Source organism: Panicum virgatum, chromosome 7K, assembly GCF_016808335.1.
Source record: "Panicum virgatum strain AP13 chromosome 7K, P.virgatum_v5, whole genome shotgun sequence".
In the NCBI taxonomy this organism is placed as follows: Eukaryota; Viridiplantae; Streptophyta; class Magnoliopsida; order Poales; family Poaceae; genus Panicum; species Panicum virgatum.
Window position 1 is genome coordinate 33,228,359 of NC_053142.1, and position 23,524 is coordinate 33,251,882.

At 46.6% G+C, this 23,524-nt stretch overlaps 3 protein-coding genes and 2 long non-coding RNA genes across 7 annotated transcripts; 2 read left to right on the forward strand and 3 right to left on the reverse strand.

Moving 5' to 3' along the window:
* Nucleotides 1-7,802: 7,802 nt before the first annotated feature.
* On the reverse strand, nt 7,803-8,615 carry LOC120640147 (MEIOTIC F-BOX protein MOF-like). The gene has a single exon (XM_039916021.1). It carries the CDS (start codon nt 8,613-8,615, stop codon nt 7,803-7,805), a length of 813 nt encoding a protein of 270 aa, XP_039771955.1.
* Nucleotides 8,616-9,308: 693 nt separating this feature from the next.
* LOC120641074 lies at nt 9,309-10,582 on the reverse strand. Its single transcript, XM_039917033.1, has 3 exons — nt 10,274-10,582; nt 9,886-10,044; nt 9,309-9,795 (listed from the first exon to the last, which is right to left on the reverse strand). Exons 1-3 carry the CDS (start codon nt 10,409-10,411, stop codon nt 9,589-9,591), a joined length of 504 nt encoding a protein of 167 aa, XP_039772967.1. The 5' UTR covers nt 10,412-10,582; the 3' UTR covers nt 9,309-9,588.
* A 397-nt stretch (nt 10,583-10,979) lies between these two features.
* On the reverse strand, nt 10,980-12,745 carry LOC120641070. Its single transcript, XM_039917032.1, has 2 exons — nt 12,574-12,745; nt 10,980-11,990 (listed from the first exon to the last, which is right to left on the reverse strand). The coding sequence occupies exons 1-2, from the start codon at nt 12,708-12,710 to the stop codon at nt 11,513-11,515; spliced, it is 615 nt and encodes a 204-aa protein (XP_039772966.1). The 5' UTR covers nt 12,711-12,745; the 3' UTR covers nt 10,980-11,512.
* Nucleotides 12,746-13,605: 860 nt separating this feature from the next.
* LOC120643040 lies at nt 13,606-14,731 on the forward strand. The gene is made up of 3 exons (XR_005662837.1): nt 13,606-13,740; nt 14,112-14,175; nt 14,615-14,731. It is a non-coding gene; the product is annotated as an uncharacterized LOC120643040 (long non-coding RNA).
* Nucleotides 14,732-15,146: 415 nt separating this feature from the next.
* Nucleotides 15,147-22,230, forward strand: LOC120641075. 3 transcript variants are annotated; one of them, XR_005662138.1, is made up of 8 exons: nt 15,147-16,528; nt 16,659-16,826; nt 17,023-17,197; nt 17,297-17,332; nt 17,720-17,775; nt 17,860-17,969; nt 18,200-20,922; nt 21,766-22,230. It is a non-coding gene; the product is annotated as an uncharacterized LOC120641075 (long non-coding RNA). The 3 variants fall into 3 exon arrangements; XR_005662139.1 differs by having other exon boundaries at nt 17,860-17,961; XR_005662137.1 differs by having other exon boundaries at nt 15,148-16,528; nt 17,860-17,943.
* Nucleotides 22,231-23,524: the final 1,294 nt, after the last annotated feature.

The following is a 23,524-nucleotide window of genomic DNA, read 5'->3' on the forward strand; positions in this document are numbered from 1 at the left end:
GCGGCCGTCCAGCGGCGGCGGCGGCGGAGGCGGCCTGGCGGATTCGGCTCCCCGGCAGCGGCTGTCCACTCCGGTAGCCCCGTTCTCACCGGTAAGTTTCCCGTCGCTCTTCTCCTTTCTCTCATATCCTAGGGTTCTTGGCTCACAGCTCCGTGTTCGTGGATCCAGTTTTTCTTTGAATCATCTGTGGTAGCCGGCGTCTAGGGCATGGATCTGGCCTGGAGTAAGCGAATAGAAAGCATGATCATGAGAGGTAATGAGATTTACCTTCGTGAGAGGAGCAGGATTTGGTAGCTCGTAATGTTACACTAACGCTAATGACCTACTGTTGCTTTGCTTTTCTTGTATTGTAATCAAGATTTGTCAGATCTCTTGGTCATAGTGACATATACTTGCTCTTGGTAAATACAGGTCCATGTCCAAGCTTTAGAATACTAATCTGGTAGAGTTTTAGTAGTTTGTATTGCATATTTGTTGGTGTCACATCAGTGTGGAGCCTGCAAATTCCTCGAATATATGGATTATTTTATACTTATTACTACTTTTCTGGAGTTCAATTTAATTTGGTATACTTACTACTACTTACTACTTAGGGTCGTTGTCCTTGAATGTATTCAACACTAAGGTTAGGTGATGCTAACCTGCGATTCATCATACTCCAGTAGTCTAGTGTAGTTAGGAGACGAGGCCGGGCCCCAAGACGGTCTTCTGTCATGCATCACTAGGAACCATGTATCCTGAAAATTGTTGATTTACTATAAATTTGATGCACCTTTGTCATTTTCATGTTAATTTTGAAGAATAACTTGCCTTTCTTTTTTCAAGATGTAGATGACTGAAGTAACACCAATGGCATGTCCTAGCATGTGTTTGCTTATTAGCGCTGATGCACATGATTACACAAAGTCACAAAACACATTAGGAAGAGTAGACCATAGGTGCATGTATTATATGTTCTATGCTAAATAGCAGCCTTATACCTTGTAAGGAAACTTTTAAGTAACAGCCTGAGCCTATGGAAATTTGAATGTGTAGTCGAAAGTTGGGACTTTTGAACTTTGATGTCACCTCCTTCCTGGGACTTTCTTTAAACTCTAGCTCAATCAGTAGCATTTATCAGATTCTAACAACATCAGGTCTCAGGACATCATGTCTTAGTGACTAATACTGACCGAGCAATTAATGCAAAGGTACTGTTTTGTATGTATAAGCGCTGATTTGTATCATTGCTGTTTCATATGCATACGATAGTCGTGTTCAATTAATGCAAAGGTGGATATTATGTCAACAGAGAAAGTCGTGTTCAATGTGCCCTCAATGCTTTAGTAGTTTCCGCTGATGATTTTGCTTTCTTGCTAGTCATGATGCTTAACCTTTTATTTGTTCTGACTGCACAAAATATAGGCTGGTAGCGGCGTCCGCCTGCGACGTGCTCGACGAGAAGCTTGAACTGCGAGTCCACACCAAGCCGGCCACGCCTACACCGCCGACCCGTTGTAAGCACTGCCACCGTCTTTGCATATCTAGCACCGCCACCGTCTTTGCATATCTAGCACCTCGTAGTTCATGTAACCTAGTTAGGCGTCTCCCATTCGGAAGAGATACAATTGAGATATGCGGATCTTTGCATATCTATAATTATATCTCTTTCGAATTGTCCACGTTATTTGGACCAGGAGGAGGAGGAGGAGGCAGCAGGAGATACGAGGGCGGTGTGGTTGCGAGGACCGTCGCAACTGCCGCAGCGGCCGATACCTCTTGCGAGACGCCCGATCATTCGACCGGTACCAGACAGGTAATACTTTATGTTATACACAATGGCATTTATTTTTCAATTCATATGTTTAAAATGACAAGATACTAATACTTTATGTTATACACTTTTACAGGTATTGGATGCTCGTGCAGGCAGGTGCCCACAAAAGGAAGCCCAACGGCATCCTGGGAACCCTATGCAGGGAGCTCTTCCCTGGGCTGGTGATGCATGCCGGGAACCTGGAGCCGGCATACACGTGGGACCACTACATCGCCGTCCCAGATGCAGAAGATCGGGAAGGGAGGTCCTTCGGCAACAAGGCGAGACGGGTGGTGGGAGAATTTTGGGTAAGTCGTCGCACTATATTGGTGAATAGTTACCATATATTTGAAACTCTTTGAATATTGACTGCAATTATCGAGTCTATGCAGGATTTCTTCAGGTGCGAGCCAGGATATGAGGCCATAGCGGCTCAGGTGGCTGACACAGCATGTCGCAAACTAGTGAAGGACATGCACTACGAGGCGCGTGTTCAGGCCGTAATTACCTACTGCGCCGATGTGGAAAAAAGGAATGTCGGCAAGGACGTAGCAAGAAATATGTTTCTCACGCGGGAACAATACTTGAGGGTAAATGACGAAATCACTACTCATTTCTTTTGAATTTCATTTTCGGAAATGTCATCCACTTTGCTTCCATTACATGTAGGTGCCTCCGAACTGGTGTGCTGGCAAGGGCGCGTGCTGGGAAATGATGGTGGACATGTGGCTTAGCGAGGAGTGGATTCAGCGGCACAACTTATGCCGGGAGCGCCGCTTGTTGATGCAAGGTGCGCCACACCATCAAGGCAGCCGAGGCCTTCCCGAGTACAGGGATGCTTGGGTAAGTCATTACACTTTTTGGTACTTTCAAACTCTAAATTCTGCATTCTCACTAATCATTATATTCTTTCGCTTTGCTTACAGTCGGGGTCACATGAAGACCAGGAATGCAATGACTTCCAGGCATACTGTATGGCGCACAAGGGCAGGGCGACGTCCGACGTCTCCTACAACCCGGCGGATCCACCCGAGGCGTACAGCAACCCGAGCGTCCACACGCGCATCACTGAGTACACGGAGATGGGAAAGGCACTCCATGGGGACACATGGGATCCGGCCACCCAGCCCCTTTCTGGAGAAGCCATCATGAGGGCAGGAGGAGGGAAGAAGCACGGCCGTTACTGGATCGCCAACAGCCTTGTCGACACAGCCAGTACGCCGACTCTCTCTCAGCTTCGGGCAAGGACCACCGACTCGACTCCGCCAATACGCCCACGGCCTGAGACTTCAGTGGCCAGCGTGCGTGCAATCCAGGTTATTTCTGCTCCATTTGTCGTTCGTTGCTGTTAGTTATATTTTGTTCGCATTGTAACATTTGGGTGAAATCTTATAGGCCCGGATGGACGAAGAGACAAAGAGGCGGGAGGAGATCGAGGCGAGGCTGGAGGAGGAGTGGACGCTAAGGCAGGAGCAAGAGCGCAGGTGGCAGGAAGGGCGGATGCAGGAGCGGCAGAGGATGGAGCAGGCGCTTCTTGCTGAGCGACAAGCCGCGCAACAACAGATGCAGACCATGTTCTCATATCTCCAAGGCCTCGGCGCGACAATCAACTATCAACCGCCGCCAACGATGGCCTGGCCTCCACCACCGCTGCCACCGCTAGGCATTCCGTCTATCTTTCCTCCATCTGGCGCTACAGGCACTCCTGTGAGTATGATATATAGATTTACTTTGCTTGCACATATATATTCAAATTTTGAGATACTTTATGTCAATATATCATGTGCTATATCTGAAAGAACATCTAGACTCACTTAGTGGAGTGTTGAGATACTTAGTGGTTGGCTGATCGAACACGTGTGCTACATGATCCTTCCCAAGATCTCTCGTGCTATATACTAGAGATTAGCTAGGCTGCCAATGTAATTTCCCACAAATTAGACAGTAAATTCGTGACTATATATTGCTGTTTAATTACGTATGATTAGGAGGCACCAGGACTGATCTTTCAGCCACACTTGGAAAATTAGTGGAAGTTTAGAACGATCGTACATGATGGACAAGTAGTATAATCTCAGTACTCCTTTTATTTTTTCCTTCTTTTATCAAGCTAATACTGGTTCAGATGCATTGCAAATAATACTTGTGTTTGATGCAATATATACGGCCTGCATTTTTATTGTATTTTACCTTGTTCAGATAGTGGCTCTATGCATCACCATGCCAAAAGTTAAAATATTTTTTTTGCAGAATCAATCGATTGGGCTCAAATGAGCCTCCGGACGAGCATTCACCGGCACGTGCAGCGTCGTAGTGGCCACCTAGCTAATTTAGAGTTGTTTATGATATTTGTTCTACGGGCTTGTTGTTGTTGGACTAGACTTGTTTAATTAGTTGGACTTGTGCTTGTTGAACGTTACACTTATACCATCGATGTTGGACTTATGCTATTTGTGATATTCATGCGACACAGCGTGAGATATTTGCGTTATTATGTGATGGATGTGCCATATATATACTGTAACGCTTGTCTGGAATGTATATATGTTTTTTTGTGACGATGAATGTGGTTAATACATAAAAACAGAAAAATATAAAAAAACAGCAAGCTTTTGCCGAGTGTTTTTACCCTGACACTCGGCAAAGCAACCATTTTTCTATTTCCTGGAAAACGTATTTGCCGAGTGTAATTACCTTGGCACTCGGCGAAGTTTGAAACTTCGCCGAGTGCCAGACGACTGGCACTCGGCAAAGACCCAAACTTCGCCAAGTGCCAGACGCCTGACACTCGGCAAAAACCCAAACTTCGCCGAGTGCGGCCAGGTTGGCACTCGGCGAATTTTGAATCTTTGCCGAGTGCCGAGCATATGGCACTCGGCAAAGTTTTCGACCCGTCCCGTTCGCCAGTTCGCCGTCCCGTTCGCCAGTTCACCTGTCCGTCCGTCCGTCCCGTTTCAACTTTTTTTTGCCGAGTGCGACTTGGCACACGGCAAAGGTTTGCCGAGTGCCCGAGAAAAGGCACTCGGCAAAGCCGGCTTTGCCGGTAGAAGAAAGGCCGTGTGCGCTTTGCCGAGTGCCACACTCGGCCAACAATTTGCCGAGTGTTTTTCTGCCTTTGCCGAGTGTCTGTGACACTCGGCAAAGTACCTGAGTCCGGTAGTGAGTTATCACCAACAGGCAGTGGCGGAGGCAGGATTGAGTTCCAGGAGGGACACTCCTGCTCTTCTTCCTCCTCCCGCCTCTTCTTCCCTTTTTCCTCCTCAAATTTGTAGGGAGGGCTAGGGGCTCCATGGGATTTCGAGCGGTAGGAGGGGCTCGAGCCTCCCCAGACCCACCGCTGGATCCGCCCCTGCCGACAGGTTGCCCTAATCTGTCATGTTGAGTTTGTCCTTAATTCCTGCATTATATATAATGGAACAAGAGTAGTATAAGTATCAGGATGAGTATTTGTATTGATGTTTATTTTTTTTTCAAATATTCTTCTGTCGGATGGAAGATTTAGGCATGGAGAGGCATGGACGTGCTCGTGCCAGCCCACTTCACCATGAAGTATTAGGAAGTGTCCGTGACCATTAACTTTTTTTTCCTACCAGAAAACTACCATTTTGAGAAAATCAGAACACTAAATACCTTGGTGAGTATGATAGTGTTCTCCTCTAGTTTCTCCCTGATACCCATCAGAAGTCCAAAGAGGTTGCTGGTATTTGTGTCTTTGTACTTGATGCCGATTCGCTTCAAATCTTCATGGTTGTAACATAAGAGTTTCGAATACCGGGGAGCGACCTTCCTCTGGGGATGATAATTTCTCATGTATTCCGTTGAATACTTTTCATAGCATATACAAAGGTTAGTGCAGCGAGAGATAGCGAGCAAAACCAAGAGATGTGGCCCAGCCCATAAGGGCCTCATAAACCAGATCCTCCCCAAAGCAGCTAAGCTTCGCTGCTCACTTTACGCAGAAGATGCGGCCATTTTCGCAAACCCGGACCGATCTGAATTACATAGTATTACCCAGCTCCTACACGTCTTCAATAAATGCTCAGGTCTCAAAGTAAACTTAAGCAAAACTGAAATCTTTCCCATCAGATGCAGCGACGATATAATTTCTGAAGCACTAATCAACTTCCCTAGAAAGGTCTGCAGCTTCCCCGGAAAGTACCTAGGGCTCCCTCTTCACACACGCAAACTCAGAAGGGTGGATGTACAGCCTTTGCTAGATAAAATCGGCGGGCGATTGGCGGGATGGAAAGGGAAGATGTTGTCATCGTCAGGTCGGGAGACCTTGGTCAAATGTGTTTTAACCTCGTAGCCTATATACCAGCTCACAGTCTTTCCAACTCAGAAGTAGCTCATCAAGCAAATTGACCGCATGAGAAGTTTCCTTTGGAAGGGAGAGAAACCTGAGAAGGTGTGTGGTGGACATTGTTTGATAAATTGGCCAACTGTATGCACTCCAAAGGAGATGGGAGGCTTGGGGATTCTCGATCTTGAGCGGCTAGCAAGAGCTCTTAGACTTCGATGGTGCTGGTTCCGATGGAAGCACGATAGTAGACCGTGGGTTGGTCTTGACATCCCTTGTGATAAGAGGGATAGAGACCTCTTCAATGCATCAACAATAGTCAAAGTGGGCAAAGGAAATAAGGCTAGTTTTTGGCATTCAAGTTGGGTTAACGGAGCAGCGCCAAAAAATTTGGCACCAAGTCTTTTTATAAAATCAAGGAGGAAAAATTTTACTGTTCAACAAGCTTTGAACAATAATTTTTGGATTGATCAGGTATGCCCCTTACATATGGGTGCCGAGTTTAGGGAGTATGCAAATCTGTGGGAGCAAATCAGTTTACTTGAACGCAATCTAGATATTGATGATGAGATTATTTGGAGATGGACGTCAGATGGGAATTATACAACTAAGAGTGCATATCGCATCCAGTTTGTTGGGCATGCAAGAAGACAATCCATTACCCTAATTTGGAAGGCAAAGGCGGAACCAAAATGTAAATTCTTTGCATGGATTCTGCTGCACAGAAAGATATTAACAACAAACAACTTGGAAAAAAGAGGATGGCCCCATGACCCTTTGTGCAAACTTTGCAACACAACACTAGAGACACCAAAACATCTTTGTAAAGACTGCCCTTTCACTTGTGCAGTTTGGGTTGAGCTAGTTAATTGGCTAAATTTGCACCAACTACCGACCAACAGTTCGGTGAGTTCTATCTACATATGGTGGAAGAAATGTCGAGCGATGATCGTGAAAGAGGGTAAATCCTTTTTTGACGGACTCATTATTTATTTCTGGTGGAACATTTGGAAAGAGCACAACAGACGAACGTTTAGGCAGGAACAAAAGACCATGACAGAGATTACTTATCTAATCAAGGAAGACGTCCAACAGTTTCAACAGGCGGTAGGAGTAGTCAACGGATTCATCCCAACCTCCTAGTGGTTTTCTTTTTCTTTAGTTTTTGCTGTTTTCTCCGAGTGGTGTGTGGTGCGTCTGTTTCGCGTGGAGTCTGTTTCGAGCGGGGTGCGATAATTGTGAGTTGGGTGTCTTTATATTGTAAAGTCTTTTTCTCCTTCTAATAAAAATTCGGCAAAACTCTTGCCGTCCTTTCGGAAAAAAAACCAAGAGAACACAAGAGGTTATTCTTAACTGAAAAATGTGCGTACCTTGCAGTGTTTCAGAGTTATTTTCTCCAAACTAGGAATATTCTTCAGAAAAACCCGCAATATGCCGAACTGCAGGCTCATTTCACATTTCCCCATTAGCAAAGTCGTCAAGTTGTGGAGCTTTGGGAACTTTTCCGTTACGTCCATTAGCTGCTCGGCACGAAACAAAGAAATAGGAGGAAAATAGAGTTTACTCACAATCATTAAAGGAAAATTTTTCAAGCTGCAGTTTTCATTTTCGAATACGAATTATTAATGACTTATGGCGAAAAATTAAATCCATATGAGCATGCATGCATACTGGAAACAAACACTTTGTAAAACAGACCAATAAATTTCAAACAGATCGCTTGATCATGTGCAGGATCGAATCAATACGTACAGTCAGATAACTGAATCTCCACAGCTCGAGAGTTGTGACGTTGCAGAGACTGCCGAGGACCGTGAACATAGTCTTGTTCGACTTGTCCACGAAATAGCTATCTCCACAGCTGACCGTGATCGATGCGTGCACAAGGGAGGAACCACCGGCGGCTGCTCCATTACCCACCACCAGGAATGCGTCCCGTCTCGCGTTCGTGGCAGCGATCAGCCGGAAGGAAGCCAGCGCGGGAGCCTTGACCGTCCGCGGCGCGCTCGACGAGCTCGAGGAGCACCCGCAGCAGTCGATGGACAAGCACTTGAGAGTGGGGGAGACCATCTCCTGGAAGAGGCAGTCGCATCTCGCGAGCGCGAGGTCTTCCAGGACGGGGAACCCGGACCGGAGATGCCTGGTGAAGCTGCCCTCCAAGCGCACGCGGCAGAGGCGCATCCTCGTCAGGCGGCAGGCGGCGGCGGGCAGCAGCGGCCGTGTCAGCTGGCAATCTGTTGACATGGTGATCTCGGGCGCCGCCGGGCGGCACTCGATGCCGCGGCGGACCCAGTCGTCGACGGCGTTCAGGTTGTAGCTTGCGCCGAGGTGCAGCCGGAACCTCTCCAGGACCGGAGCGCTGTGCTTCGAGAAGAGGTTGTAGGTGAAATCGAGAAGCCGCCGCCACACGTCGGGACGGCGGTTGAACTCGCCGTGGTCGATGTCGAGGCACGGCGTCGAGCGCCAGAGGTGCCTCCACCGCCGGGAGAGCACGCTGGTCTGCACAACCTGCCGCGCCATGAGGAAGAACATGATGGAGTGGAGGAGCTCGTCGGGGAGGGCGCTCAGCCGGTCGTCGCCGTCGGCGGCGGCGGCGGCCCGCTTGCTGGGGATCTCGCCGGCCATTTGTCCTTGGTGGCGTACGTGCTCTTCGATCAGAGGCGGGGGACAAGCAATGCTAGCCGCCTGGCCGGCGGCTGCGTGAAGGATCCAAGAAGTGTTAAGGGTCGGAGGTTTGGGGAGATCTGATAAACTCGGGAGGAGGTTGGGAATTGGAATGGGATGACGACGACGATCGCGGCGGGAAGATCCACATCTAACTAACCCTGCAGACCCTGCTTGTTGCCTACCGCGCGCCGCGGCACGCGAGTGCGTGAGCGTGCATGCGCTCGGCGAGCGGGGCTGGAAATCACCAGGTCTTGCTACTGTGCAGTGCAGTCGTTTTGTTTGGTAGGCTTGACTTGTAAACGGCCCAAAGTTAGCCTACAAAAAACTCACAGATCTCTATCAATTCTTAAAGGCCGTCAACCCGTCGTGATACCGTATCTCTTTTTTTTGTCTAAAAAAAGGTTTTGCTTTTGAAGGAAAACTATGCATATTATTTTTCTTTTTTTTCTTTTACAATTTTTCAAAGGGAGATTATTAGCAAAACAATTATGGCACATGATTTGCAAACAATCTTCAATGGCATGTTACTCACTTTAGCGGCTCAACTTTCATATGTGGCGAACAAAGTAACGCTGATCTGTTCATAAGATTTGCTTATGGCCATCAGCCTAATATAGTCATCAGTCGTCACTACGTACAATCAGGCCATAGGCCACAACAGTTTCATTACTTATAGATGGTAAGCACCGTTACCATCAGGCATCTAGAGAACCCCAAAAACCCAAACGAGGTGCTTCAAAAGATAGCAGAAGATCGCATAGGTCATGCCACATTTCAAAGCAACTAGACGTCAGAAGCATTGCAAAAGGTACTGGGATTTGATACTTCAGGCTTTGGTAAGAATGATGGTAGTCTTCCGTAGATTCCTCCAAATGCCAGACAAAAGGCCAAACAGCTGGTGGACATCGTCTTCTTTATACTTGATTTCGGTCAACTTCAAGTTTGGGCACTGGAAAGTAAGTGTGTCATGACATTTTATAGACATCCTCTTTGGATTTTCCATTCTTTTCCTTTTCTTGGAACCTTCTGGGAGCTTTTGACGGTAAACAGCGTTGTGCAAGTTGTCAGAACGATAAGTAAAACAAGGATATCAAACATGGTAGATCAAGAGAAATGAAAGTACCTTGCAATATTGCAGAGTAAGCTTCTCTAAACTTGGGGTGTTGTTCAGAAAGCATCCCAGCATCTCGAAGTCATCACTCAGATCACATCCATCGAACAACAAGGTTCTGAGATTAGAAAATGTTGGGAAAGTATCTTCTGATTCCCCATGAAGTATCGACTGCAATACAATAACAAAACAACAGCAGACTTTATCCTCTCGTTTTAGGGGATGAGAGTTTATCTTCTTGATGCATAGCAGTGTATCAATTTAATTTGGTCCGTTTGTACCATATGTACATGATGATTCTTGGCCACATACAGGGAACATTCGTCCCCATCATGAATGAGTTATACAAGAGAATGGTCAAATTTAAAATGACACCATAGGGGTAACAGACGAAACTTACCAATGTTTTTAAACCTGATAGCTCTAATTTTTTCACATTAATCAGATTGCAAAGAAGCTTGCATGGACCTTTTGGTGAGCTGCTGACAGATTGCATGTCTTGTTTCAAACAAACTGTTGCTTTTGCAAGGGCTGGCATCTCATTCACCAAAACACCATCCCAGGCTGCCGAGCTCCATCCAACAACAGTAATTACCAGGTCAAAAGAAACAAAAGAGCTGGAGCTGTGATGGTCAGCACATGACCACTGTGAGTAGTACAACCCGTGACTATCAAGTTTTTCAGAGTGGAAGATGAGATTTCTGGAGGATCAAGAAAACATCTGTCAAGCTTCAAATCTTCCAGGACAGGGCAGCCATAAGAAAGCTTCCGCGGGAAACTATTGTCCAAATTAATGTTAACAAGATGCAGCCTTCTGAGGCGATAAGAAGTAGAACCCAAATGAGGTAATCCATAAAGGCGAGCATTGGCTGAGTTGGATATCTCCATCATTGCAGGGAAGCATTTCATTCCACGGCGGATCCATCGCTCGACAACTTTAGACTCATAATCGTGTGTAACATGTAGCCGGAACATATCCAACGATGAGCAGGGCCGGCTCTATGAATTCGAGGGCCCTAGAGCGGACCAGACGTTATGGGCCCTTTAGGCTAAATATTTTTTTTATTTGTAACATGATAAAAAAGATATTAGTACTAATAATATATATTTAATTTGTGAAGAACATTATTGATAGTATATACAAACTAAAAGAACAGAAAAAAGCTAATATAATTACCTCAAATACTTTATAAATAAATAATAAGAAAATTAGAACATTAGAAGTTTAAACCTAAATTGTAATATAACATTATCCCGACAAATGCTTCTTAGGTAACATTCTAACACATAAATTGTAAAGGAAAATAAACAGTAAAGTTAGAAGTTTAAACCTAGAATTCTAAGTATCTAACAGAGTCTGATAGTCACAAAGTAACAAATTATTAGATTAGTTATAGTTACTCACCGACGATTTGCTGTTGCTGATTGCAAAAGGTTGCTGCGGCGTGGAGGGGATGAGTCAATGCGTCACGATTCAAGGCATGCTGGCAGCAGGCGATCACCGGACAGCCAGACACCAGCGTCGCCGGATGGTCGGACGGACGCCGGGCGGGCGGGCGGGCGGCGGCAGCCAAAAAAAGGCAGGAGCACGAAGTCTGCGGTGCGAAGCGACGCGACGACGGATGGATGACTCGACGCTTCAGTTAGTTCTTTTCCGTATGCCGAGCCAAGCGATCTGCAGCCAGTTGCTATTGGGCCTATACTCATGTGTATCAATGTTGTATAGTATATATTTGATCCTGGCCCCCTCGGCCGTGGGCCCTAGGCGGTCGCCCCCCAGGCCCAGAGCCGGGCCTGACGATGAGGCACTGTGAAACATCAACAGGCTGTTGACAAATTCCTCAAACCGGCTGCCTTCACTGGACCCTGAGGCTGCTAAGTCGAACTCCCTTTGATCGATGTTGAGACATCGCATGAAGCACCAGAGGTGCGGCCACCTCCGTGACAGCACACATGTCTGCACGGCCTGCCGCACAGGGAGGAATGACATGATGGCGCGAAGGAGGTCGTCCGGCATTCCGGCAACGAGCTTAGCCGGTCTCCTGCGGCCACAGGGAACCTGCTGGAGCTCCCCATTGGTGGCGCGGGGGCCATCACTTCTGCATGTTAACCATACACTGCAGAAACAAAAGCACCCAGTAATTAGCAGTTCTAAGCTGGACACTTTTAACCATTAACTGTGTTGGCCGCAAGCTATTACAATGTGATAGTGGAGGCCGGTTTCCCCTTATCTAAAAAAAACCATTAACTGTGTGGAGCATTGGAAGAGGCAGGGACCCAACCTTTCATTCACAAGGTCAAGTGTTGCTTGAATTAGGGCTCCACCAGTCCCTACCAAAAATTGGTGGTGCCAATTGCCAAAGCATTTTGATCCAGCTGTTTAATTTGGAATGTTTGCAAAATTCGGCACACATATTAAACCCCAACTCCCAGTACAAATTGGGTTAGGGTATGAGGAGTGCGACCACAATCCAGCACAGCTAAACCTAAACACTAGCAAAATTTTAGCGGGCGCCCTCTGTTGCCTCCGTCGTGGAGACCAAGTGATCCCCGGAGAGTCCAAGAGGAAAGCCCTCACCTTTCTAAACCCAAACCCTAGCCTCGCCGGCGCCGGTGGAAGGGCCTCCAGTGAGAGAAGCGAGACGACTGCGTAAGCAAATGTGGCCCAAGGAGGAGTTGGTCGGCGGTGAGATTTCGTACCTTCCCTCCGCTCCAGGTGGGAGGCGGCTGAGACGGCGATCGTCGGGGTGGTCAGTGGTGGGTACGGAGACGGGGGAGAGCGGCGCCGCTCGTCGAGTCGATGTGAGTGACTGGGTGAGAATTGACACACCCCACATACGAGTCCAGCGAAATGGTGAATGTTCTCGATCTCTGTCTGGGCCGAATCACAAGGCCCACTGATACATCTGAGTTCTTCGATAGTAGTATTTCTTGTCCTCGACTAGTGAATTTCAGGATGAAGAAATGCTAACTCAATGTCAAGGGGCAACAACCTGCGTAGGCAAACAATGAGGTGCGCAAAATCTGGTGCGGCTGAATGTACGTTGCAATCGTGTACCTTTGTATGATGGTGAGTACATGTGGACACACGGTGGAATCCATCAAAAGGTTTTCCAGCGACAAGATCGTCGATCGCATGATACTAGTTTGAGCTACACAAGGCCACAAATAACTGCAGATCTTAGCCCTGCTAGCGGGGCGGGCTCAGATGGGGATTTTAGGGCGGGTTTTTGAATGGGGATCCGCTTGTGTGGTAGTAACGGGTTTAGAGGCCAACGGTTTGGGGCGGGGTGGGCTGCATTTGCGGGTTGGGGCGGGTTGGGTGGGAAGAAAACAGATCGGCCGCGTCCTGCTCCCGCAAGAAGGCGACACTGCCGCCGTCGCCGGTGCCGTTGCCGGCCACTGTCGCCGCCGCACCTCTCCACCTCCGACGTCCACAGATCGAGGTACTCCTCTTCCACCTTGCATCTCCATCTCCTCCGCATCACCCCTTCCTCTTCCTCAACAGCTCACTGGCTCTCTTCCTCCTCTTCTTGCAAGATGCCAAGATCTGTGGGGAAGGTACTGTAGGCACGACGAGATCGTCGGATCTGTGGCCGCCGGCTTCGCCTTCTTCCAGGCTGCCACCGGATCTGGGGAACCGAGAGGCCGGCCACCGTCTTCTTTCTTGGCCGCTCGGCGTGCTCTGTCTCTCCCTGTTTCGCTGTTGCTGCTGCTCTTAGAGGACCAGCTGATCGCCTGGGGAAGAAAGAGGAGGTGAAGGTGGAGATAGAGATCGGAAGGGATAAGGAGTGTTTCCCATGGGGAACTGCTTAGGGGGCAGCTCCTACTCCTACGTCAACAAGGTCTCCTCCACTGCAAGGCCGGGTGAGTCCAGTCCACTGCTTCTTGCCTTGCTCTCTCTCTGCATCCTCCTTCGACATGCAGATAGGAGATGCATGCTTGTTGCTTGCTCTCTAGTATTAAGATCCAACTTAAAAGTGGGGGCAAGAGGTCAGAATTATTTCATTCATAAATACTGTAAGAACGGAGGTAGTGCTTGCCATGGAGTAATCATAAGTCAACCACATTTGCTTGCTGCTAGCTGTGAGACTAATTGAATGACCTGGTAATTAGTTGTAGAACTGGAAGCATGTTAGTCCAAAAAGAATAGCATACAGCTCTGCAAACATTAGATGGTGCAGTTTGGTACCCTTCTAAAATCAAGCAGTGCGCCAGTACTAATTACTATTACTAAGGCTCACAATATTCTGGAAGCTAAAGACTCAACCAGCAGCTCTAAGCCTGCAAGCTCTGGGTCAGGTAGTGTCTTCTCAACCTGGCAAATTGTATTATCTTTCTTCGAGAACAGCTTATCAAATGCTCCCACAATATAAATCCATCTACAGTCAATTTGATTTATTTAACTTTTTCTGAATAGAACACTGAACATATGCTTCAAAAATAGAGATAAGAAAACACCGAAGATATTATGCCTGCATGTAATTTTGAACAATGCATTTTCTATTACTGCTGAAGCAACAGAGATAGGTTGTGATATTGAATAGCACTATTTTATAACACTGTAGTTGCATTTTTGCTGGGAACAGCATAAGAAACCTAATACTTGCATTTTTGCTGGGAAGTTGTTCGTCCGGCCAATGTAGCTTATCTTTTCTATACAAGCAGTACCTCTGAACCTATATTTGAACAACATTCCTTTTATTTTGTTACAGTTCTATTTTAAATCAATACAACCAAGGGTATGCCAAGCTGCCGCCGACCGCGCCGACGGCCAAGCCGCCGCTGACCCGGATTCATCTGCACCAACAGATCACAGAGTCACAGAGAAACATCTCGAGGTAATCCCAACTTTAAGTATTTCTACCCATCTTATATATGAATTTTACATGTTTTGATCTAAGCTATTGCATGCACCTATGAATCTAGTAGAACTATGATTGGCAGATAGAGTATACTCTCAGCTGTTGCAAGTTTAAGCTTTTACTTTTCAGCGAAAACAGTTAGCTTTTGGTTGGGCCTTGGCAACACGTGCTTATTGGTTTGGCAGATAAAACTTGGCATCATGATTTCTAGATGTTGTTATTTGTGACCTCCTGGCTTTGCTTGTTTTCTATTAGTACTAGTTTGTGAAATCAATGATTGGCATAACCATTAATTATTTTTTAGACTGGCAGCTATTTTTGCTGTTCAAATAGCTGCTGATATTGCTGCATTTCATGTATATTTCTATATGTTAAAGACGCACGCTTCCTCGGCCTCCCATTCATCCACGTCAGCTAAAAAATTATACACCGTTCGATACACATCCCACGGCTCTCCTCCCTTCCGCCGCCGGCCGAACCCCGCCTCCTCCTTCCCACCGCCGTCCCGTCCCCGGCTGCTCCTCCTCCTCCTCCCCGCCATCCCCGTCCCCGGCTGCTCCTCCTCCTCCCCCCTCCCCGCCGCCGACGCGGCAACCAAGCTCGGCGGGCTTTAGCCCGAGCTTGCCTCCACTCCGCCGGCGACGCTCCCTCCCCGGCCAGATCCGGCCGGCCGCCGCTCCTCCAGCCCTCCCCGCGGCCGGATACGGCGGCGGCGCCCACAGATCGGCCGGTGGAGGCATGGATCGAGCGGCGGCGGGCGGAGGCGTGAGCGCGGGCGCGGCTGGAGCTGGGCGGGCGTGCGAGCACGCGGGAGGCGAGCACCGAGCAGCGCGGAGCACGGTGCTCGGCGCGAGGCCGAGGCCCGGGACACGACGCGGTTGGAGGTAGGGCAGCGCGGCTGCGCGCGACGCGGGGGGCCATGGTCGCGGCGGCGGCGGCGGTGGCGGCGGCTCGGGCGTGCACGAGCAGGTGCGGGCGGCGCACGAGCAGGAGGCCGGTAGGCGCGGGCGCGGCCAGCGAGGCTGCGCGTCTGCGGCTGCGTGCAGGACCAGCGGCCGGTGCCGGCGCGGAGCAGCTCGCCCGCTCGGCAATCGCTGCCTCACCTCCACCTCCCTGCTCCTGCTTGCCTCCCTCGCCGCCCTGCCTGTGGCCGCCCTCGAAGGCACACGGCCGTGCACGGTCGGCGGCGCTCCCCACGCGGCGGCGGCGGAGCTCCGCACGTGCGCGCAGCGGCGCTCCCCGCGCGGCGGCTTCGGAGCTCCGTACGCGGCTCGCAGCCCGCGTCGCCACCGCGCCCGCGCCAGCCGCCGCACGCCAATCGCGCCACCTCAACCCGCAGTTCCCCGGCCGGCGTCGCCTAGCCTCGCCTCCGTCCGAGGCTCGCGGCTCGCATCACCTCCGCGCTCCCGCCTGCCACCTCTCGCGTCGCCTCCGTCCGCGGCTCGCGGCCTGCATCCCCACGGCAGTCGCGCCGGCCGCCTGCCGCCGACGCTGCTGTCCCTGACGCCACCGATGTTGCGACGCCAAGCAGGGCAAGGCGGCCGGGCGCGCCTCATTCAGCCCCTCCCCTCCTTGACCTCCCTCCCCTCTGCTCCTGCGTTCCCAAGGGCAGCAAGCCTCGCCGGCTAGCCGGCCGCGGCTTCCGTCCGTCCCTCCCCCAACCCCAAGCTCCCAGAGAAGGATCGGTTGCAGCTCCATGGTCATGAGGCCATGCATCGGTCTGTGCTAGAGCTAGACCGTGGAAGGAGCAGCGGGCAGCCGCAGCAATGCCTGGCCATGGGAATTCCAAGGTGAGCTCTCTCCTTCCCTGCTTATGCCCATCTTGATACCTCTCACCTCTGCCTCCTTCATTAAGTAGTGAATGGTAGGCCAGCTTTGCCGTGATCCTACATTTGTGTCGTTCTGTGGTGCCTCCTGCAGTCATCACGATTCAAAGTGCATACAGCCATACACCACGGAAACAGCTTGTAAAGTGTTCGACAGAATGCTCATGAGGAGAATAGGGACAGCAACATGAGGATAGTGGTTGTCTGATCTCCCTGTTGTGCTCTAATAACCACATCAAGAGCATGCCTACTTCTCTACCAGGTCAGATTCCCTCACCCTAATATATGTTTACAAAATTGGCATTGCCCACATATCCGGTTTCTTATTTGCATCTAGCATTCTCTTTGCTTGGTGTTTGTTACGTGGCTTTTGGAGGAAGACATTTTATTTTTCATCAATTAGATGTTTCGTTTAATGTGCCTGCAACTCATGCTCGCTACTTCCACTGCTGCAATAGGATCTCCTGAACCTTGGCAACATATTATTGGAAGTGAAGTCCAAGAAGACACACAGTGGCTATAAAAGATGGAGGAGAGCACCTGGCTCCTCCATGACCTGAAAATGGGCGAATAAAGTTGTAGGTGGATAAATGGTTAGAAAATTTGAACTAGAGATAAAATATGATCCAAATGGTAAGGCAAACTTCAAAAGGCAAATTTATTCTCTTTCTTAGTTTAGTGGATAAATTTGCCTGAATCTTTGGCCTCATTTTATTTTCCTACACCATGCAGGAATTTCAGAGAATGCAGCTTCACTTATCCAAGCAGGTACTAAGGAAAAACTACATTTGCGTGCTAAATCATTTTCTTGCCCATCATAGTTGCAAGTGCAGTGAAATTTTCGAAACAGAAAAAAGAAGTGTGCAACAATATATTTACAGAATAATTATGCCTTATGTTTGCTGTTACCTTTTGTCATTGCTTCTTTCACATATGATGCTCTTAAGTGTGACCCACTTATTTAAGCACAATTTAATATGAACGACCCTTCCACCAGCTTGACAGATGGGTCAGAGATACCTGTAGTTTTTTTACCCGTGGCCTTTTTATATTTGAACTTTGACTAATTTGTTCCCACACCACATCATGTACTTTTCCGGATGAATATACGGAAATCTAATTCTGAGCTGCCACAATCACATTTGCTGATTATAGGTTAAATGGCAGAGATTTCTTCCAGAATAAGTGGAATGTGGCATGTATGGCCTGAGGTGAAACACTTCATATTGAAAGTTTCTTTAAGCAATTTGGATCCTTCTTTGGATATAAATGCACACATCCTGTCTCGGTTGTAGCACGCCAATGCACAGCTCTGGTGAGGCCCTACCTCACCAGCATCGGGGCACCGGCAGTAGGCTGACAACAGAGGTGGTGCACAGGTAGACGAAATTATAGATGTGAGATAGTTAAGAACTATATCTTTTCTTGGTTATATATTTTTTTTACAATTACTTCTATGCTTTGAATTGAATTTAATGTATGCATTTGCCATGTAAGTATAGCCACTGACATTCATAGGTCCTTATTAGTATTAAACTTGAGTGTCCATATACTTAACTAAATGCACACGGATAGTCAAGACTTGCATAGATTAGTCAAAAGAAGTATTATTAATGCCTTCTATTGAATATGCAGAAACAACATTTATATTGGCTCAACCCTGCTAACTAGAGTATCTCTGCAGCACCTTTAGTTCGGTAAGTTTCGCTTACTCCATGCATGATCTATGCTAGGACCATTAACTGCTACTACTTATTTCCATTTCCTTTGAAAAAATATTGCTGTGTTCATTTATATCAATTCACATCAACATAGCTTGTGATATTGATGTAAGATGGTCTAGGCTTAGTGTTCTTTAGCTCTATAAAATATTTATAGGGAGAGCTTATATAACTATATGTTTGCATACTACTGAGAGCTCCATCGAGAGCTCCTATATCATATTAAATTATTAAGAGTTCCTATATCCTCATTGTTCCAAAAAAACTAACTGCATCTAGAGTTAATGAGTCCAAGAATTCATTCATGGTGGACATTCATATGTGAAAGATCTTTCAGACAATTGGTTTAACAGACCCATGTAAAATTCCCCGCAGAAGGAATATAGTTTTCAATGAAACACTAATATTTGTTACCATTCAAAGCACTAATATTTTTAACTAAATTTCATAGTTTACAAAATTCTAAATAACCAAATTGATACAAAGTAAATATGAGCGCGCGCGAAGGCGCGCGTAATGTACTCGTTGCTGTGTATAGCTGCTGATATTGCTGCACTTGGCACTGCTGATATTGCTGCTAGTACTAGACTGCTATAGTACTGAAAGGTCTCCTTTAGAGTTTAAGAGCTCTACAACAAGATAACCCATGCATGTTTAACTTCTAAAAATATGCCTTTTCAAAATAGATGTATTCTCTTCAGTTAGAGGCCTCTGGCACAAGTGAGAGCACTGATAATAGTTCGTCACAAACACCAAATTGAAGGGCACCAATCTGGGAGTATTATGAGCCGGAATTGGTCAGGATAGATGGTGCACTAAAAGCAATTTGCAAGTATTGTGGAACAAAGTTGATTGCAAACAGGAAATCAGGTACAAACAGCCTTAGAACTCACATTGTAGAGTACTGCCCCAAAGTCCCTAGTGATGATAGGAACAGATTTGTCGCTACAATGAAGAAAAAGCCAGATGGTCCATTCACCTTTAATAAGCAGAGAAGTCACGACCTGATGATTGCATGGATTGTTAGAGCTGATGTAGCATTCAACAAGTTTGATGATGAAGGTTTTGAGCCTTGGATGGAGTCATTGCAACCCACTTTTAGCGGCATAGGGAGACAAACGATTCGTAATGATTGTGTTGCTAAGTTTGAGAGAGCAAAGATAGAATTACGAAGTGAACTTCAGAGTCTTAGCTCTCGCATATGCTTCACTTCGGATCTTTGGACATCAAACCAAAAGTTGGGATATCTTTGTGTTACAGCCCACTATATTGGCCTTGATTTTGTTTTGAAGAAAAAGATAATTGCATTTAAGGATGTGAAGTATCCACATACATGTGTTGCTATTGAGGAAGCCATTACAACTGTTCTGACAGACTATGGAATCAAAGAGAAGATGTTCACAATAACACTGGACAATGCAGCAAACAACAAGACAGCTTGCGATCTTCTGTAAGAAAGCGGAAAGCAAGACATGTTATTTGGTGGTGAGCATCTTCTTGTTAGATGTTGTGCTCATATACTCAACATTCTTGTGCAAGACGGTATGAATGTTGCTAGTGCTGTGATAGAATTGATAAGAGACCTGATTAGGAACATTAACTCATCACCAACGCATATCCAGAATTTCAATGAGATAGCTCAAAGAGAAGGTCTTGCTGCAAAGGCTGGTTTAGTCCTTGATGTTCCAAATCGTTGGAACTCAACATATGCCATGATTATGGAGGCAGCAAAGTACAAGCCGTCTTGAAGCGATATGCCACAGCAAACCAGCAACCATTTCCAACTGAATTTGAGTTTAGTATAGTTGAGTCCATTGGTGAATTCCTTGGAGTTTATGAAGAAACTACCAGGGCATTCTCAGCTGATAGATATCCAACATCCCACATGTTCCTGGGTAATGTGCTTTGCATCCATCAAACTCTGAGAAGTCCATAATGGCACAAGGATCAGTTTATCACTGATTTGGCAAATACAATGGATAAGAAATTTGATAAGTATTGGAATGGAAATTACAATATGCTCCTTCCTATTTGCAGCATACTTGATCCAAGAAAGAAACTTGACCTCCTTGACTTCTTCTATGAGAAGGTGTGCAGCAACTTTATTGACATTGAAATTAGCACAAACATGGTTAAAGAGTGGCTTCACAAGTATTTTAGGAAGTATGAAGAGGTTATAAGAAGAAATGAAACAAATGTGGTGTCACAAACTGCACAGTCCACAAGCATGGTGAACCGTTGTCCAGTGCTAGTGCTTGGAAAAAGAAGACTGGAACAAGAATTTGCTGAATACAGGAATCGGAGGAGAGGGACTAGGATTGAAAAATCAGAACTTGATGCATATCTAGAAGAGCCACCAGTGAGACCAGATGAAAGATTTGAAATTCTGACTTGGTGGAAAACAAACTCCAACAAGTATCCTGTGCTGTCAGCAATGGCACGTGATTTTTTAGCAATTCCATTCAGCACTGTTTCGTCTGAATCTGCATTCAGCTTGAGCGGTTGGATTCTTAGTGACAATCGAAGCTCAATGAAATCAGAAACTCTTCAAGCTTTGGTCTGTTGCAAAGATTGGTTGTACACATATCCCACCAATGAAGTGAGTTAGGGAATTCTGAGAAGCTTATCCTTTGCACGGTTAGACTTCTTATCCCTACTCTTAGTTCTTTTCAGTTAACCGAAATATAGCAGAAAATGTTTTAAACCTACATAATCATCTTATATTTATCCATCTTTTTGGTGCACTGCTTGCATTGTGAGTTGTGACTGACTGCATGCAGCATGTGCTACCGGCAACTGCAAGTAATTTCCTGATGAAGAGACATGTAATAAGCAGGCATGTACTTGTCCCAGAAATAAATAATCTTTCTTCCATGTAATTTCAGTGTACAATATTCCATCATATAATTTCAGTACGCATTCTATTAAGGTTTAGAACACTTATAGTAAAATCGTAATAGTCAACAGAAAAAAACAACTGAGTAACCTGCATTCTTCTGTAGTTCTCTGAAATTTGCCCCAAGCATAAGCTTCTATAAGCATTTAACTGATTGCCCGACAAATGACTTCTATAGTTCTGAAACTATGTCCCATGCATATGTAGAGTTCCTCTAAAACTGGTTCAGCCAGGGCATCCTTCTCTAAAACTGCAGTTGGTTTCTCCATCTCTGTTGTCATATATTTGTCCACCGAGTATGCATGTCAAATTGTTCTATACCCTCTCTATGTATGTTGCATAGTATGTTATTCAGCTTCAAATCAATTGCAAATTACCTGTGGGCATGCCATGTTTGATTTGGGGCAAATTCAGAAGTTCAGACATTTAATAGTGTAACCCCTTAAACTGGATCGGAAATTTCTTTCCTTTTCCTTGGGTCAAAACTCGTGTTACCTGTTAATTTCCTTTGTCAGTAACTTACCACACCTTGTTATGTTCAGGTGTTCTACATTGCATCTAACTGTGTGCATCTTCTTCTTCAGTGTCCAGCAGGACCTTGTTCATACCTGATACAGGATTCATGAGCGCCACACCTGCAGCAAGCAGTAGCCTACAAGCAGCTCTATCATACTGCGTTAAGCAAGTCCGCAGCTATGACTACCACCACCTCCACCTGCCCCCAGCCATGCGCAAGGCTGCATTCACCTTTCGGGCCTTCAATGTCGAGACGGAAAAAGCCATGGACGTTCTGAAACTAATTTTGTTGCAGGATTGAATCTTTGGAGATGAGTTGAGGAGCCCATTGGATATCATACATCTTGCGCTTTCCATTTGATAAAAGATAAAAGATTGTAGCTTTCCTTTCCTATTAGAACAGAAGGGCCATGTACGGGCCATGTACTGTGATTATTTGTGTTTGTATGTGTCTGAAGGTTTATGATTTAAATCGATTGACCAAGTTCCTGTAAACTGTGAGAATATCATAGAAATATACTGGCATATTTCAAGTCACTTATTTTGGATGCCATCGCGGGGTGGGTTGCGGGGAGCCTGCAGGCAGCCTGCAGGTGTGCCTGCCTGCAACTTGATGTTTAACCCACAACCGCGGGGCGGGTTTTAAAATATTTGGGTGGGGTGGGGCGGGTGATAAAATATTTGCTCCTACAATGGGTAGGGGCGGGGAGTGGGTGGGTGAACACCCATTAGCAGGCCTAGCAGATCTCTCTCATTCTTAAAGCCCGTCAATCCGTCAGGCTACCCTATCTCTTTTTGTCTAGAAAAAAAAAAGGTTTTCCTTTTTAAGGAAAACTATACGTGAAGCATGTAGTTGCCGTAGTAAGAATAACAGAACTCCAGCACTTCGGGGCAGCACTCGATGCCACGGCGGAGACATTGGTGGGCGACATCACGCCCGTGCCAGTTGCTAACATGGAACCTGAATGTATCCAGTGATTCTGCCCTGTGAAACATCAACAGGTTGTCGACGAAATTCAAGAATCTAACAGTTTTGAGCGTCTTGCTGGCAGCTCAGAACTCTAGTTCGTTGAACTCCCGCTGATCAATGCTGAGGCAGTGTCACACCCGGTTTTAAGCACAAAACCGAATGCGTAGCTATATGTATGCCAGGATCAAATTTCATACATATAGAGACATTATAAGTGAATAATCAGTAACAGTATCACGTAAAAGAGAAAAACAACAACTAAAAGACTATCAGAGTTTACAGCTTATCCTGGAAACGAAGGCTTCAACTTCACAGGCAATCGACTGGGGGTTGCATACGCCTAGAACTCAGCAACATCTTCAAAGGACTTCACCACAACTTTCTCCTTCTGAGCAGCAGTAAGCAAGGGTGAGTACACTTATGGTTGGTACTCAGCAAGGCCACAAGAAATAACCAGAATGTGATTTGTATCCATCTTTAAGTTTATTAATCATGTGAGGGTCCAAGCCGCTCTTGACTGTGAGCACGGCTAACCGGTTAGTTTTAACTCTGCAGAGGTTGTACACTTTCACCACAATTCGCGTAAAAGTTCCGAAGAACTTTGAACCCAACCACGCATATGTGCTGATCAGGCACAATACCACACTTCCGAGGTGTGATTGCATAGGTACACTACGAGGCCTTTACAAAGAATCCCTATATGTATGTGTTGGTCCCTGTCGTGCGGTCCCTCAGAAGACGCAGCTTCCTTCACCCGCTACACAACACAAACTCATAACCACCAAGCAGAACAACCCCAACACAACATATAGTTCATCTAATTACTTAGCCAAGACCAGAGCCATATAGTATTGTGG